Below are 18,069 nucleotides of genomic sequence, written 5' to 3'. Positions count from 1 at the left end.
AAAATAATTATAAATTTATTAAAAAGTTTTAAATTTTAATTATTAAAATTTATTACTCATCTTAAATTATTTTTAAAAACTTAAACTGGATTGTAATTTCTCAACTTTTTATCTCCCCTTTTCTTCCCAATGGCGAAGGTTATTGAAACAAAAAAAATTTAAATATTTTATGAAGAATGTATAGGTTTCTTGCCTGAGTACTCAAAGGCGTTTGTAGTCCAACGGTTAGGATAATTGCCTTCCAAGCAATAGACCCGGGTTCGACTCCCGGCAAACGCATGTTTTCATATCTTACAATTTTCTCTAGAGGGCTTTAACCATTTTGGCTAGGTTTTGATTAAGATGTGAAAAAAAAAAATAAAAAAAATAAAAAAAATTGAATATGTTTAGTATGAAGATAATGGAAGTTATAAGAAAATTAATTTGTTTGTATAATTCATAATAGTATTATAACTAAATTTATAGTTTCTTACAAAAAATATAAAAAAGTACAACAAAATTAAAATATGCTATAAAAGTAGTTAGTTATAATTATAATTTCTATTTTCTTACAAAATTTTTGTCCTAATCAAATAGAAAATATATATATTTTTTTTCTTTTACTTTACTTTCTATCATTTTCACTTTTTATTATTTATTTCTTTCTAATCAAACAGAACCTTTATATTTTGTTTTTTTCCCCCTAATTTAAAATTAATACATATTGTACAAACAAACTTTATTCTCAAATTGTAGTAAATCATGATTAGCCATTGCTTCTTTCTAAAACAAGTAGTTTAGATAATGTTGGCTTATTTTGGAAACATGGTTGAAAGTTAATTTTTTGAATTTTTTATTTTTGAATCATATCATATTTCTATTTTTTTGGTACGTTTTTCTGAAAAAAAAAATATATAGAAAAAGGGTAAAAAAAACTAACTTTTAACATACTTTCCAAAATAAGCCGTTGTGTGTGAAGTAAAACACGTGAATAGTAGTCATATTTTTAGGGGTGAATATGATCCGAATTAGTTTTGTTTGGGATAAAATCAAGACTAATTAGTTGTTTACGATTCCATAAAAAATTAGAACAAATCCATTTGAATCATGGAATTAATTCGAACCAAACCATTTAAACACGATTCGGTTCGATTTGAAATTATGGTTTTAGATAATATGTTCACATGAAAAATCATATAATATTCATCAAATAATTAGTATTAAGCAAACATTATTCAATATTAATATATGCATGATTTTTCAAAACATAAACATATTGTTCTATTGTACGAGTACGAAATAATCTTCTTGTATAATCCCGTTGACCAAGTTTGCACTCTTCCAAACGTCATCACTTTGCCACCTGAAAACACAAACGTGAGCTAGCCGACGGGTGTGTACCGGAAACCTCTCGATGCCTAAGTCAACAAAATAGACAAAAGCTCTGTGTATTTGAGAATCAAAGTTGTGATATCTGTAAATAGGTCCTGTCATGAGCTTTTGTAGGTTTTGCCTGGCGCAATCTTAGTAGGACTCTTTATTCTTCAATGTAGAGTCCTCATAGGAATCATACTTCTAAAAGATAATGCATATCCTTCAACACCCTTTTCACTGCTCTAACAGTGAAATGGTTTTACTACCGTTGTATGATTACACAATCGAGCTAACACCGCTATATTTAGGTGGCAGCTTCAACCGTGCGTCACCTAACTCGGTCCTACCTTGCTCTTACAATTCAGCTCATCGCGTCCACATATGACGCCTTAGCTTGGTCACCGTTCAACTATACCTCGAACCGGAGTATATGAACCGAGCTATTTGCAACCATTTCTTTGACCGGAGTAATTGTCACCACACTTAGACCGAACTAACAAAGCTAGGTCCAATCTGTGAAGCCCTTTTTACTACGGCCCACAAATCGGTCTACTGTAATGACTGGGTCTAGCTCGACCCTAAGTGTACATAAAAACCCCCTCTCATCTACCATTAACTTAAACAAATATAATATCTAGTAGTATTCAACATGTAATAAGTATAAAACTCTCATCAAATAAACATTGTCATAGCAATAACAATTACAAAATTAAAATTATGCTAAATAATTAAAAAAATCAATTTTAGTGACATAGAAAAGAGAGAAAACTGAAATGATGATTTAGTTTTATATATAAGATGATAGAATTGTATGCATTAAAATATATAGTAGGTATATTGCTTAAGTTATATACGACTAGTTCGGATTCAATCCGAAACTATTGACTTAAATTCAAAACCGATCCAAGAGATTAATTCTGCGATTTTCCAAACTAGAACCGAACCACATATTAGAAAAACCAATTCAAACCTACTAAATTAGATTGGATCGATTCGATTTGCGAATTTTCCAAATTCTTTACTCAGTCCTACATATTTTCATAGAGTTTGTTCATATGACTAGTAGTTTAATTTTGGAAAAAAAAATAAAAAAAATCCCTTTCTCTGGACATATTGATCGATTGATATCAGTCCATGAATTGGTCAAAACAATTAGTATGGAACTACAGCTGTGTCAAAAAGAATTTTCCAAGTTTAGAATATGAAAAGGAAAAGAGTTTTCCAAGGCCAAGTTTGGCTACCCAAAATAGGTACACACTTTTTATCTTTTTATCTTTTTTCCATCACATCATCTCTCTACTTTTCTGCACATCTTTTCGTAAAAAGACAAAAAGTGCACTTATTTAGGTCATCCCAAACACCCCCACAAGTTTACAATATGAACATCAGAAACTGATTCCTAACTTGCAAATCAGAACAAACCCATTGTATTCTACTTTTCCAACCCATCACATATTCAAAGTTCCCAAGTTATTGTCTAGCTCCATATGAAAGACCATACTTTTCAATTTTACAAAGTCAACTAATCTCTCTCTCTCTCTCTCTTTCTCTCTCTCTCCATAAACATACATTGCTAGAAAAAACTAATATTTTAATGAATTACATATTAGTATATACGTTTTGAAACATGGTACATTTTTGTTCAAAAACAGTAAATTTAGTGATCTAAAATGACCCCAAAACTATTTTTTAATATATTTTCTTAAATGTTACGTTAGGAGGAAAAAAAATCAAATATATGAATTAAAATATAAGGTGAGTTAAATCTTAACAAGACAAAAACATTAAAAATGGGCCATAATTTTTATAGAAATAATTTGCTACATAAAAATAATAATAATAATAATAATTAAACCTAATAGTTAAAAGGAAATTACCTTACAAGTATCTTAAATTCTCAAGTGTAATATAAATAAGTCTACTCCTATTGTATCACATTTTAGAGGATATGGCATACCACGTTTCCGTTCCATGTACCGGAACGATCCATGTTCTAGGTAACATAGCCATACACACTTGGAAGAATGAGAAAACTTGGGTATCTTGAATTGATAAGAATAGTCTAATAATAATACAGGAAAAAAAAAAAAAGGAAGAGATGAGTTCCCAGAAAATTTATTTGTTACTATAAATAACATTAAAAACTGTTTTCCCAATCCATAACAATATGATTGTTAGAAACTCCAATAATTCGTAGGTGTACTAAAAACTTACAAAAACCTTCCAAATCAGACAAAGCATCATCACTCTCCATCACACCAAATTAGCATGCTGGCCCTAATACACCCAGAGTTCAGCTCCTTGATGATTCATCGGTTACTACAATCTAGGCTGCAATAGGTATGTATTTTAATTCCTTCTAGCAAACAAGGGATGATCTCAAAGATGAGGCACTAGGAACATGCGTGCAAGATGCCCAACGGATGACTGACTCAGTCACAATGAGATCAAGCTGATCAAGCTCACCGAGTCCAATTGTGTGATTCCTCTTGCTGTGGATGCCTGAAAACTTGGAACCATTTGGCCCTCCTCCCCTCCGAAGCTCTGTCCTCTGCTCTGTTTCTCCTAACTGGTGTTTAATGGATAGTGAAGGATCCAACATAAACAGCTTTACCAAAGAATCTGCATTGCCCAACAAGAAACAGTTAGCTAAAGTTTTCTTTTTTAAATGGAAAAATGTGCTAAATTGGTAGGTGAGCATAGTAGCACCAATTAGTTAGGGCACATCCAGTATTAACAAGTTAAAAGCTAATAATCAGAAAGCAAAAACTAAAAACACCTCTCATCATTCCTAATAAATTAACTTTTTCAACTTGTTTGAATTATTTCTGCCTCATAAGCTTTAAGCAAAAGTGGCACCAAACATTGAGGCACATATTTTCAAAAAAAAAAAAAAAGGTGACTCCATAAGCTACACCAAACAAGCCCCATGTAGGGAACAGTTGTTCAAAACTGTCTTTGATTCCCACATCTACAGCTTAGAAGAGTTGATCTTTAGCCTAAAACTAGCCATATAGTTCTTCACAATGACACAAAATATCTTGCGTTCTTACTCTTGGAAATAATTTTCGGAACAAAGGCTGACCATTTATGCCTCAATCATCCCATATTGCTAGTATCTATTCCCACCTAAGAAGCATGGACACGGACACGTGACACGACACGAGTACGACACGGACACGTTGACACGTTAATTTTCAAAAAATGTAGGACACGACACGTAAGGGACACGCATGAAATATGTAATTTTATATATTTATTATATGTTATATATATGAATATATCATTAAAAAGATAATAAAAAATACAATATGATACTAATTCCTATAAATTTATATAGTTTTTGTTTTATTATTGTATCTTAAGTTGTTTTGTTCAAACTTATAATTAATTTGACATATGTCTAATCATTAGACACTTGTATTTAAGCGATGGACACGTATGTCCTTCAAGTGTCCAAAGAGAGTCCAATTCTTTAAAAAAATTTTAAAAATAGGACACGTTTTGAAGAGTGTCGGACACGTGTCCCGAGAGTGTCCAAAGAGTATCGGTGTCCGACACGGATACGACACGAATACGTCACCTTCTTAGAAGTGTCCGTGCTTCTTAGATTCCCACCAACCACCACCAGCATTCATACATTATTTTTTTCACAATTTTATAGGCACTGAAACATAAGGTGTTGATATGTGGGAAGTAAATACACCTCTATGACTGACATCCACCCTTGTCATTTTGGCTGTGAAACCTGATGAATCATCATTGCCTTGCTTGACTTCTGATCTTGGACTGAAGAACGTAAAGCTAGGCATTGAGGGAATTGGGGATCGGAACTCTAATGTATTAGATTCACAACAACTGCTGAAAGAAAACCCTCCAAATACTGAGCTAGGTGTGCCACTGTCAGCCAGGAAAGAGGAAAATGATGAGCTGCAGGTGAATGTTGGTGAATTGAACCCTTCACTATCAATAGTTGCAGGTGATACATCAGTGAAACTATAATCCCGACTTCTGGCAATGGAAAGGGTTGAGGAAGAAACACAACCAACTTCAAGTTGTCCACAACTCAAGCTGTCTTGTTTGTTCGGTTCTTGAGTTGCTTGTGTACAATCCTTCATCCAAGAGTGAGCTGTAAAGGACCGCAGCTTCATTATAAACAAAAAAACAGAATAGAAAAACCATGTCCAGCATTTATAAGCAGTTTTAAAATCTCAAGTAAAAAGCATACAATCTGACATTTAAAATTTGTGTAATCTGGAGTATTAGTTTTGGCCTCATCAGTGGCAGTAAGCATCTCACTGACATGAAATCAACACAGTACAATCAAGATAAATGAAAAATATAACTAAAGGGAGAAACATTGGATCACTTGGATGGGTAATTAGCCTTTAAAACCCAACTTAGTGTTAGAATATATGCTAAAATCATTCCATTCTTTTGTTTCCTTGTTTAGATTATATTGTGATTCCTTAATTAGGGCCTTAGGGCTTCCTTTGTAACAGTTTGGGTTGATTAATATAAAAGGGTGTGATATCATGATCATACTCTAAGTCAGTTTTCTCTCAAACAGACATGGTATCAGAGCTATAGAATTTTTACCTCATCACCCATCCCCTCCATCATCATCCGATAGCCATCCAGGTCCAGCCGATTGCTCACAGGTGCTGTCGGCTCTTCTTTAGTCCTTCTAGGGCAAGCCGACAGCCTCTCTAGGACTTTCGGACCTCCTGGAGACTGCCTAGGGCAAGCCGATAGCCACTCCAACTCGTTCGGACCTCCTGGAGACTGATTAGGGCAAGCCGCCTACCCCTCTATGTGTTTTGACTCTCGTTCGGACCTCCTGGGGACTGATTAGGGCAAGCCGACTGCCCCTGTGTGTTTTGACTCTCTTGCCTAGCTACCCAGTGCCAGATAAGACATTCTATGGTTTGACCATCCTTGTCTAGTATTTGTCTCTCACCCAGGTGACAATCGTTGTTGATCTGGACTCTAAAATCTGTTTTGATTGGCCCTGAGTCTCTTAGTTCTCTTTTATTTTATTTTTATTTTTTGAGTCAATATATGGCCTGATTCCTTGGTGTGCCTCTCCCTCCATGATTTGTGTTTGTTTTAGGTAACTTGATCCAATTATTTTTCCCCTTCCTCCAGCAGTAGTGATTATTGTAGGGTGTTGGTTTGATAGTAGCATTTTTAAGATGGCTGAAATTACCAGTGAATCCACCACTAGTTCCCAACCACCTATTGGGGTGAGTCCCATCATGACTACTACATCCGAAAACCTCAACTCTGGCCTTAAAATCACCACCTCTCTATTTAATGGTCAGAATTATCTTGCTTAGTCACAAAGTTTGACGCTTATTTTAAAAAGTTGGGAAAATTATGTTGATGGGAGAATCACAGCACCTAGCATCACTGGTACTGGATATGATCAATGGGAGATTACCAACTCTTTGATAATGGGGTGGCTCATTCATTCCATGGTTCCTGAGATTGGAAAATTTTATTTAGCTATGGAGACTGCCCAAGATGTTTGGTAAGCAATAGCTGCTACATATTCCCGGAAGGGGAGTTTTTCTCAGTCATTTGAATTGCGCTGGTCTATTGAGTGCTCAGTACAAGGGGAGCGGACAGTTCTTCAGTATTACACCTTTCTGACTAATGGTTGGAAAAGCCTAGATCATCTCCTCGACTATAAGCTTGTCTGCACAGTTGACTCAGTTGGTTACCAAAAGTTTCTTACTCAGGAGAGAGTCTTGAAGTTTCTGAAAGGCCTCAATGTGGAGTTTGATCCCGTCCGAAGTCGTGTCCTTGGCATAGATTTTCCTTCATTTCTTCAGGAGGCCTTTGCTTATGTCTAGAATGAAAGAGTCGTCGGTCTGCTACGTTACCATCGCCTCCTACAAACCGTTCAGCATTACTTTATGCACCTTCTTGAGATGGAATTGGTTTGTCACTTCCTTCCTCTCATCCTTCCAGGAAGGATGATTTGTTCTGTGATTACTGTCGTTGGCCGAGGCATACCCATGAGACTTGTTGGAAACTTCATGGTACTCCATCAGGGGGTCGTGGGGATCACTCTGGTCATAGAGGCGGTCGTTCTAGTCAATTGAGAGGACGTGGGTCTCACTCTCGTGCTCATCAGTCCAGTGCTGTAGAGACACATGATTTTGCTTTGGTTATGTAGACTTATGATTTGGTCTCTGGTATGTCATCTTCTGAGTTTGAGGATGCTCTGCTCAATCTAGTTGATCACCGGTCTCCTGTTCCTCCAGGTGCATCTTCTGTCTCGTCTTCGTTTGCCCGTTCAGGTAACTTAGCCACATCTTCTAGTGCTTTTCTATCCCATAAAGCTTTGCCATGGATTATTGATTCGAGTGCCTCAGATCATATGTCTGGGTCTTCTGATCTCTTCTCAAACTATACACCAGCCTCTGGTCAGGATAAAGTTAAGATAGCTGATAGTACTATTTCTTTTGTCTCCGGGAAAGGTTTAATCCGTGCCACCCGTTTTCTACCTTTGTCTTCTGTTTTACATGTTCCGAATTTTTTTGTTAACCTATTGTCGTTGAGTCGTCTTACTCGTGATTTGAACTGTAGTGTAACTTTTTTCCCTGATTCTTGTCTTTTCCAAGATCTTATCACGAACAAAACGATTGGCAATGGTAGAACAGAAAATGGTCTCTATATCCTCGATCAGACTGACCAACTGGCTCATCATTCCATCCAAACTCTAGCCACCAAGGAAGATTCATGGTTGTGGCATCGGCGTCTAGGACATCCATCTTTTTTATTACTTATGTATTTATTTCCTTATGTTTTTATCAAAAATAAAGTCTCTGAGTTTTATTACGAGTCTTGCCAACTTGGCAAACAAATAATAAAAGTTCGGTTCTTTTTTCCTTAATTCATTCGGATGTTTTGGGCCCATCTTGTGTGATGTCAATCAAAGGTCATAGATGGTTTGTTACGTTTATAGAAAACTGCTCTCGTGCTACTTGGGTGTACCTCATGAAAAACAAAAGTGAGGTTTTCTCTGCATTTCAAAACTTCCATAAGATGGTTAGTACCTAATTTGGAGCAGTTGTAAAAATATTGTACTTTGATAATGGGAGTGAGTACATTGATTCTAGGTTGGCGAAATATTTTTTCACTCATGGTATTATCCATCAAACATCTTGCACTGACACCCCTCTATAGAATGGGTTTACCGAATGCAAGAATTGTCATCTTCTCGATATAGCTAACTGTATGTGTTTTTCTATGGGCGAACCTCGAGCCTATTAGGCCGAAGCTATTCTCACTACTACATACCTCATTAACCATTTTCCTACACAAGTCTTACGAAAAAGGACCCCTCTCCAAGTTCTCTTTAGTTCTAAGTCTCTATTTTCCATTCCTCCAAAAACCTTTGGCTATGTGTGTTTTTTTAACAATCAATTTCCTTCTTGGGATAAGTTGGATCCTCGTTCTCTCAAATGTATGTTCTTGGGTTACTCTCCTACCCAAAAAGAGTACAAGTGTTATCATCCTCCCTATCATAAATGGTTTGTGTCCATGGATGTCACCTTCTTTGAGTCTCACTCCTATTTCTTGTCTAGCCTAGTGTCCCAGTCACCTCATTAGAGGGAGTCTTGGAGTGAAGAGATTCCTATTGCTTCTATCATCCCTGGCCCAGTAGTGATACCTATTACTCTAATTTTGTGTCTTATACTCATTTGTCTCCTTCATATAAAGCCTTTGTGTCAAAAATTTCCTCTATTAGTATACCTAATCATTTTCAGGATACACTTACTATTCCTAAGTGGAAACTGGCCATGGTGGAGGAAATGAAAGCATTTCATATGAATGACACTTGGGATTTGACTGAGTTATCTAGGGACAAACGACCTATGGGGTGCAAATGAGTGTATACTGTGAAGCACAAGGCAGATGGTTCAATTGAGCGATATAAGGCACGACTTGTGACAAAAGGTTTCACTCAGACCTATGGGGTGGACTACCAAGAGACATTTGCTCTAGTTGCAAAGATGAATTCAATCAGAGTACTTCTTTCTCTTGCAGCTAATCTGGATTGGCTACTTTATCAATTTGATGTGAAGAATGCTTTCCTGCATGATAACCTAGAAGAGGAGGTGTATATGAACATTCCTCCTGGCTTTGAAACTCTTCAAACTAAAGGTAAGGTGTGTCGACTTCGGAAGTCATTATATTGCCTCAAACAATCCCCAAAGACTTGGTTTGAGAGGTTCACTCAGGCAATGCTGAAATACGGCTTCAAACAGAGTCAGACTGCTCATACTCTGTTTGTTAAACATTCCTCTCATGGTAAGACTACAGCTGTCATTGTATATGTGGATGATATAGTGCTTACAGGAGATGATATAGAAGAAATCCCTTTGTTGAAAAAGTATTTAGCCAATGAGTTTGAAATCAAAGATTTGGGGAACCTGGAGTACTTTTTGGGGATTGAAGTGGCTAGGTTCAAAGATGAGATGTTCATCTGTCAGAGAAAATATGTCCTTGACCTGTTGAAGGAAACAGGGATACTTGGAAGTAAAACCTGTGAACACACCACTGGAACCTAATCAAAAACTTTGCGATGATAGTGGGGGAGCAGCCATTGATAGAGGGAGTTATTAGAGACTAGTTGGTAAGCTCATTTACTTATCCCATTCTCGTTGCTATTAGTGTGATCAGCCAGTTTATGCATACTCCTCATGAAATACACTTGGCGGCAATTATGAGAATTTTGAGATACTTGAAATCTTCTCTTGAAAAAGGTCTTTATTTTTCCAAACACGATCATTTTAGTGTGGAAGCTTATACAGATGCTGATTGGGCAAGATCAGTAACTGATAAGAGATCCATTTCAGGGTATTGTACCTTCGTTGGAGGCAATTTGATTACTTTGAGAAGTAAGAAACAGAATGTGGCTGCTAGGTCTAGTGCAGAAGCTGAGTTTAGAACTATGACACAAGGTGTGTGTGAGCTCTTGTGGATCAAGTTGTTATTGCATGATTTAAGAATTGACCAAAAAGACTCCATGCAACTATATTGTGATAATAAGGCTGCCATCAACATAGCTCACAATCCAGTTGTTAAGCATGTTGTTTGGAAATCAACTTCCGAACGAAAATGGTGTGAATTAAGAAAAAAAGTTGTGTGTAAATAGAAGCTCCCCAACCTCAAATGCTTCCATGTGCCCTCGCTCCTTCACCGAGCTCCGCTCTCCATTCCATGCAACTAAGGTCATCACAGTTCTTCATATAGATTCCTTTTAGCTAAACTTTCTTAAAACAAATGAATGTGTACTTTCCTAAAACAAAACAACTAAACATAGAATAAAAGTACTTAAACAAGGTAATCCTTGTTAGGAAAAGAAAAACAAAATTAAGAACATGAAATAGAATTGACGCCCTAACATTGACCCTTTCACTAATCACCAATAATAATAACACAAATTGTAAGATATATTAATCGCAGATCACAGCACATAATAATTAATTGCAGTAGCAAAAAGAAGATAATTAAGTGACGGAGAGCCAAAAAAGAAATTTATTTGGGATGAAGAATACCATTAAAAAAAAAACACCATTAAATTAATGAAATTGATGGCCACATCTCAGTTTTCCTAGAAAAGGCATTAAAAACACGTGGACTAAAAACTGAACACTCTTACAACTTTTCAAGGACAATATCTACTAATGGTGCTGTAGTGTTGTTCATAAAAAAAACTTTTGGAAAGAGAGCTCTAGAATCTCACAAAAACAACTTACGTATAAAATATAATGCAATCAACATACCCAAAACTTGTTTAGCAGTTAGCCTCTTTGAAGGATCTACGCATAGCATTCCAGTGACAAGGTCCTTTGCAGATGCTGATATGCGATCCCATAATTCAGGAGGGAATTGTAGATCCGCAGCCCTAACAGCATCAAAGATTTTCGATTTAGTCTTTCCCCAAAAGGGTGGCAGACCACTCAAAATGATGTAGAGGATAACCCCAGCACTCCACACATCGGCAGCCTGATTATAACCACCTGTCAGTACCTCAGGAGCTATATAAAATGGACTCCCAACAGTCCCATGCAAATTTTTCCCTGCAGATACAAAAACCCATAAGCTTAAACAGTTAAAATCATTGATGCAAATTAAATCGAACAAATATAACAATAAACTTACCAGGTCTAAAATAGGTTGCAAGACCGAAGTCTGCCAATTTGATTGGCGAAGAGAATGATTTTGTTGCCAAGAGGATGTTCTCCGGCTTCAAATCTCTATGAACAATACCCTTTTCATGGCAATACGTAACCACTCGAATCAAGTGCCTAAAAAGAACTTGAGCCTCATACTCAGAAAACCTTCCATGCTTCTCAAGCTGATGAAAAAGCTCTCCACCTGCACAAAGCTCCATTACAAGATGCACATAATCCTCATCCTCATAAACTGCCTTGAGATCGACAACATTTGGGTGCCCAGATAGCTTAGACATTATCTCAATCTCAAGCTTGACACTGCGCACATCGTCCATTGTCACCAATCTATCTTTAGCAATAGATTTGCAAGCTAACACATCACCAGTCAATTTATCAGAGCATGCCCGAATTATCCCAAATTGCCCCCACCCTAGTCGCTCTCCAAGAACATATCGATCCTTAAAATTTGAGGTCTGGGTCGAGTCCAAAATCGTTTCAGTTAGGATTGCAGCTTTGTAACAGTTGCAGGGTTGACTCCGAGGCTTGCTATTGCTATCGCTCTTCGCTACTTCCATAACAAAATTTCAATGCTCTAGATATGATTTAGCTTACCACCAATCAAAACATCTGCAACATTTCATAATTTAGGTTACCTATGCAAGGGTAACCTAAATCCAGAAATTGAGATCATTTCAAAGAGACCATTCTTCAAGCATTTTACACCAATTCAAATCCTCCGGAAAAAAGGGGTTCTTCCACCTAGTTAACCTTGTACTATTATGATGCACAAATGTTTTTTTTTTGACGAAGAACCGCACAATTATCAAAGTTCCAAGCCTTAGATGTCCCGTGAACCACCTATGCAGGTTCCAATTCAGAAAGTTTTCAAATTTCAGAAACTTGATTGAATTATAGGCTATATGTATAGAACACACAAACAACAAATCTATCTATCTCTCTCTCTCTCTCTCTCTCTCTCTATATATATATATATATATATATATATGTGGGTATGTGTGTGTGGAAAGAGAGGAGGGAGGAGCCTAGAAGTAGGAAAGAGAAAAGGGAAATAAAATAAAAATCAAATTTGTCATAAAGATCTAGAATAGAATTCAAACTCAACACAGAAGAACAAATCATTCAAAATAGGTTTCAAAGTCAGCACAGACAACACAAATTCACATTTACACTTGGTTTTCCCCAAACTACCTGCGATTCTTCATACAAGACTAAAACTAAAAATTGTAAAAAAAATAAGAAAAAAAATCAAAAATTTTCCATACAGAATCACTAAAAACACATCGACATCAGTCATTGACGGTCAGATTTGATCACAAACTAGATTAAAATATAACAAATCAAACGACCCACATTCTACAATTTCATATAAAGAGAGAATGAAGAGAGAGAAACCTTGGTGGGTTGATGCAGGAAGAGACTGAAGAAGAAGAAGAAGAAGAAGAAGCAGTCCGTTATGGCAAAGCCTCTTCTCCACAAGGTCGAAAGACTCCAAAACCAGTAATTTGCGTTCTCACACAAACGGACTTTCAAAAGCGCTTCTCTCACATCAAATTTTGTTAGTATAATATTACTCTTTCAAAAATTACAAATACCTCTTTTTATAGATTTTTTTATCTAAGAGAATTACTAAAATTTTTAACTATTTTTTTATACATTAATAAAATTATTTAAATTATTAATCAAAATATATTTTTAATATTATTAAAAATTAATAATTAATTTAACAATTTATTAATAAATAAATTATTTATTATAAAATTATTATTATTTTTTTAAATGGAATGTAATTTTCAATACTTTACATTTAAGCAAATATATTTATAAGAGTTAGGTTAGAAATTTCAAATAATTTATTAAATTTTTTACTAAATATCTCATATGATGTGAGACTCACACTCATGTGGGTTTATGTGAGATCTATGCATGTAAGAGATTTAGGGTTGGTTTGGAAAGTGAGTTGGCTTTTTGATTTTTTGACTTTTTTAGCTATTTTAGCCTGTGCTAAAAAGTCTGGTTTGGGAAGGATTTTTTGACTTTTTGAATTTTTTGACTTTTTTTGTGAGAGAATAATGTAATGATTATGGGTTGTATGTAATATTTTATTTTTTTTAACTAAAATAACTTATTTTGTTTTTTGTGGCTGAAATAATCAAATTAGCCTTAATAGATTATTTAGGATCCATAATATTTTAATATTTATAATTTACCCAAATATTTTTATGAGTAATGCTCAGAACTCAAAATGTTCTATCAATATTTTTATAAAATGTCTTACATAAGTGTACATTCGCATAGAACCCAGGTAAGGTGGATCCTACATTTGTATAAAGCATTTGATAAAATATTTGTGATCCTAACATTTTTCATATTTTATACTACTACAATGGGGCCATTTGGAAACATTAAAAAAAAAAAAAAAAAAGAAGAAGAAGATTAATAGTCAACTTTTAACTCATTTTAATTTATATCACTTTTAGAGATTATTTAAGATGATCTAAATAAATATACTTTTTATCTTTTTATGAAAAGATATACAAAAAAATAGAAAGGTAATATGATAAAAAAAATAAAAAAATAAAAAGATAAATTATTTTAAAAATGTCAAATTTGACCTTAAATTAAAAAAATTAACTTTTAATTAACTTTTCAAATCACCCAATAAATTCGCTGCATTAATCAATGACGTAACCAATCACAAATCAACAAGTGTCACATGCCTTTTAGTAATACGAGCCATCAATGACCTAATGCATCCCACGTGGACAGGTGAGTACACGTTATGGGGCATTAAATGTACAACAATACTTAAGTGGATATAAAGAATGTAATTTAAAGGCTATAAGAATTAATTACTTTTACTGGCATAAATTGTCTTTGAAAAATGCTTGGGAGCACTAATTAGTGCTCCCACTAATTAGGTGGCAGTGGGTCCCGTCATGGATGATGTGATGTTTTGATCTTGGAGTTGTAATTTTTTTTTATTTTTTTTATTTTTTTAATGCATTAGTGCTATTAGTGGTGATACTTTTAGTGGGATGACTCATTGTTGATTGTCTTTATTATATTATTTTAGTAGATTTTATTTGAAATTCAAAAGTCCTATGACAAGAAGTTATATTAGTAAAGGGAAATGCTAAAGAGCTCTAAATCTAGAGTTTTAATTTGAGCTCTAATGATGTGTCAAAGTAAAAAAAAAAACAAAATAAAACAAAACAAGGCACAAATATCACATCAGGGTGGGTCTCACCTTCCCCTTAGAGCTATTAGAGCTCTTATATTAGAGCTCTAAAGCATTTTTGATTAGTAAAAGGGCAAAGTATATGTCCCTTGAGATTTAGTTAAATTATAAATATTTTTTTTGATATCTTAAAAATTACATCTTGTCTTCTAACAATTAACTTCATTAACTAAGATCGTAAATTGACTAAAATGCCCTTATGTCAAGTCAATACTTGTATTTTATATAGGTTCAACAATTTCATAAACTTCTCTTTCTTCATTTCTTCATCTGAGAGAGAGATGAAAAAGGCAATGCAAAGGGAAAAATGAGGGTATCGTTATTTATCATTGGATGCATAGATCTAAAAGAAGAAGAGACAACGCAAAGAAGTTTAGATCGCTGATTAAAGAAAAAATTAAAATTTGCACGTCTATATTGCTTTGAAACACTGTAAGTGATCAATTTTTACTCTCATACTAAGCACTGAAATTTGGGGGTTTAGGATTCTTTGTTCGTGATTTTTTTTTTTTTATAAAATTTGTTTTAGGATTATTTGCTTACGAAATTTTGTAAGTTTGTCTTTAATCGGTTTTTTTGGGTCTATATTTTACCCTGTTAAAATAAAAAATAAAAAATAAAATAGGGTTTAAAGGTTTGTTTTCAATATATTTTAGGGTTTTTTTGGAGGGGTTTCTTTCTACCTTTTTTTTAATTAAAATTTTGGGGTTATAGGGTTTGTTTTCAATTAGTATTTTAGGGAATTTTTATTTTTATTTTTATATTTGTTTTCTACTCTTTCTTTTACTAAAATTTTGGGTCTGCTTCAATTAGTATTTTTAGGAATTTATTTGGTTTGTTTTCTACTCTTTCTTTTTCTAAAATTTGGGTTTAGGTGGTTTTTTTGGGGTTATTTTCTACTCTTTTATTTACCAAAATTTGGATGTTGTAATGTAAGCTTGTTGTGTAGATGCCTTCTGACATTCATGAATTTTGTGATAAATTTTTTGTATTTAGGACAATGGCTGATCCCATGCTTCATGACATACTAGTACACTTTAATGGTTCTATAAGTCACATTTTGAATGTTAATCCTTACAAGTATAACTACATGCAATTGTTGGCTGATGCTTGTGAAGCTGCCCTCACTAATGTACATGGGAATTTTGGTGTATGATTAAATTTGTACTTTACAAATACACACACTAAGAGTAAGATGGAGGTTAAATCTGATCAGGATGTCATTGAAATGTTTAGTTCAAATTGTGGTACTAAGGTGATTAATATTTTTCTGGAACTTGATCAACTTTTACCTTCATTTGTCGTAACTAATACTCCTACTAGTGGAGAGGGACACGTGAGTAGTAATGGCACAAGTACGAGAGGTGGCGTGGGTAGTAACATTGGAAATAGGTCGATTGTATTTGATGATTTATTTAGTAATGTGGATGACTACAATGATGTTGATTGAACTGAGTTAGGGGATTTTAAATTTAGTGAAGCAGATGCTGATGAAGAAAATGTTTATATCATTAGTGATGAGGATATGATGGGGACACTTCAGATAATGATGAGGGTAGTAATGGGTCAAATGAACCAATTGAGGCTAATGATGAGGGGATATCGGACTATGAATCTGATGATATATGAGGGAAATATTTTACTGATGAAGAAGATGTACAAGGTGTTAATGTTGACAGATATATGGGGGGGGGGGGAAATGTTTGAAATAAAGAAAGGGGAGAAAATAACATTAGAGAAGGGAATGATATTTGATGATGTGTGTCACTTCAAGACTGTACTCTAGGAATTTGCAATTGAAAGAGGTTTTAAATTGATTAAAATAAAAAATGACAAGAAAAGAGTGACTTGCATATGTGCTTCCTCAATGTGTGAATGGAGAATTTATGCTTCTCCATTACCTGATAGGGTGACATATAAGATTAAGACATTGGGCCCTGACCATACATGCATTAGAGTAGAAAGGAATACTGAAGCAACAACATCTTGGATTGCTAAGAAGTTTGAAAAACTCTTAGAGGGAATCCTAGGATCACTTTAGAGGCAATGCACGATGAAATAGTTGAAAATTATGGATTGGAGACTACAAGGACACAACTGTACAGAGGAAAGAGGAAAACCATGGAGGCAATTGAGGGTAATCATGCAAAGGCTTACACCAAACTTCTAATGTATGTTGCAAAAGTGTTGAGGACCAATCCTGGTAGTTTGGTCAAAATTGAAAGGGAAAGAAAGCCACCATCTAACCAAACTTACCTCCTCCCTTACCAACATTCAAAAGAATTTTTCTTTCATTTGCAGCCATACAACATGGCTTTAAAGAAGGTTGCAAACCTTTCATAGCTGTGGATGGGTGTCATTTGAAGGGACCATTTGGGGGCATATTGTCAGCCGCAGTTGGTCTTGATGGAAATAATGGTCTTTATCCTGTTGCAATTGCTGTGGAGGAGAGTGAATGTAAGGATAATTGGGCCTTTTTCCTTTACCACTTGAACACCATTTTTGGTAATGGCCTCCAAAACATGTCATTGACAATCATGTCTGATGGTCAAAAGAGCATTGAGTTAGCCATGAGACAAGTAATACCCCAAGCAACACATAGGAGGTACTGTAGATACATTTTCAGCAACTTAAAGATGAAAAGAGCCTTTTAGGCTGTAACTAAAGCTTACATTGTCAAGGATTTTAACATTGCAATGGAACAGATGTTGGAGTTATCTTCTGAAGCACATATCTGGCTTTCTAAATTTCTAGTTAAAATATGGGCAAGACACACATTTGATCATAGGGTGAAGAGTGAACATGTTACTAGCAACATGGTGGAGTCATTTAATAATTGGATTGGTAATGTTAGGGGTAAACCTATCTTGACATTGTTGGAAAATATCAAATTGAAACTGATGAACAAGTTACATAAGAGGTTTGAAGAGGCAACTTCATGGCAATCTTTGGTAACCCCTAACATTAAGAAGAAATTGGATGAAGTGGTTCTTCAGTCTAGGCTTTGTAAAGTGACTTTTGCAAGACAAAAGGAGTATTAAGTGGTTGAAAGTGTGGTGTCTTATATTGTGAACCTACAAAGAAGGTCATGTTGTTGCAGGATATAGGACATAAGTGGAGTCCCTTGCAAGCATGCAACAGCTTGCATTACTCATAAGAGGATGAACTTGGAGACCTATTGTGACATAATGTACTACAAACACATTTATTTTAAAGCATATGGGGAAATTATACATCCAATGCATGATGAGAGTTTATGGG

General features: G+C 34.8%; 2 protein-coding genes and 1 non-coding gene across 4 annotated transcripts; 2 read left to right on the top strand and 1 right to left on the bottom strand.

The window, feature by feature from the left end:
- Nucleotides 1-207: 207 nt before the first annotated feature.
- On the top strand, nucleotides 208-279 carry TRNAG-UCC (transfer RNA glycine (anticodon UCC)). The gene has a single exon. It is a non-coding gene; the product is annotated as a tRNA-Gly (tRNA).
- A 3,177-nt stretch (nucleotides 280-3,456) lies between these two features.
- PEPKR1 (phosphoenolpyruvate carboxylase-related kinase 1) lies at nucleotides 3,457-13,198 on the bottom strand. 2 transcript variants are annotated; one of them, XM_028251774.2, is made up of 5 exons: nucleotides 12,963-13,198; nucleotides 11,536-12,407; nucleotides 11,157-11,453; nucleotides 5,060-5,482; nucleotides 3,457-3,975 (listed from the first exon to the last, which is right to left on the bottom strand). In XM_028251774.2, the coding sequence occupies exons 2-5, from the start codon at nucleotides 12,122-12,124 to the stop codon at nucleotides 3,713-3,715; spliced, it is 1,572 nt and encodes a 523-aa protein (XP_028107575.2). In that variant the 5' UTR covers nucleotides 12,125-12,407; nucleotides 12,963-13,198; the 3' UTR covers nucleotides 3,457-3,712. The 2 variants fall into 2 exon arrangements, with proteins under 2 accessions (XP_028107575.2, XP_082758531.1); XM_082902405.1 differs by having other exon boundaries at nucleotides 3,457-4,482; nucleotides 4,972-5,482; nucleotides 12,963-13,143.
- A 3,656-nt stretch (nucleotides 13,199-16,854) lies between these two features.
- Nucleotides 16,855-17,849, top strand: LOC114306047 (uncharacterized). Its single transcript, XM_028251204.1, has 3 exons — nucleotides 16,855-17,011; nucleotides 17,110-17,387; nucleotides 17,514-17,849. Exons 1-3 carry the CDS (start codon nucleotides 16,855-16,857, stop codon nucleotides 17,847-17,849), a joined length of 771 nt encoding a protein of 256 aa, XP_028107005.1.
- Nucleotides 17,850-18,069: the final 220 nt, after the last annotated feature.

This window comes from Camellia sinensis, chromosome 13, assembly GCF_055761805.1.
Source record: "Camellia sinensis isolate YWXY chromosome 13, ASM5576180v1, whole genome shotgun sequence".
Lineage (NCBI taxonomy): Eukaryota > Viridiplantae > Streptophyta > Magnoliopsida > Ericales > Theaceae > Camellia > Camellia sinensis.
The sequence above is the reverse complement of the archived record's forward strand: the minus strand, read 5'-3'. Positions and strand labels throughout refer to the sequence as shown.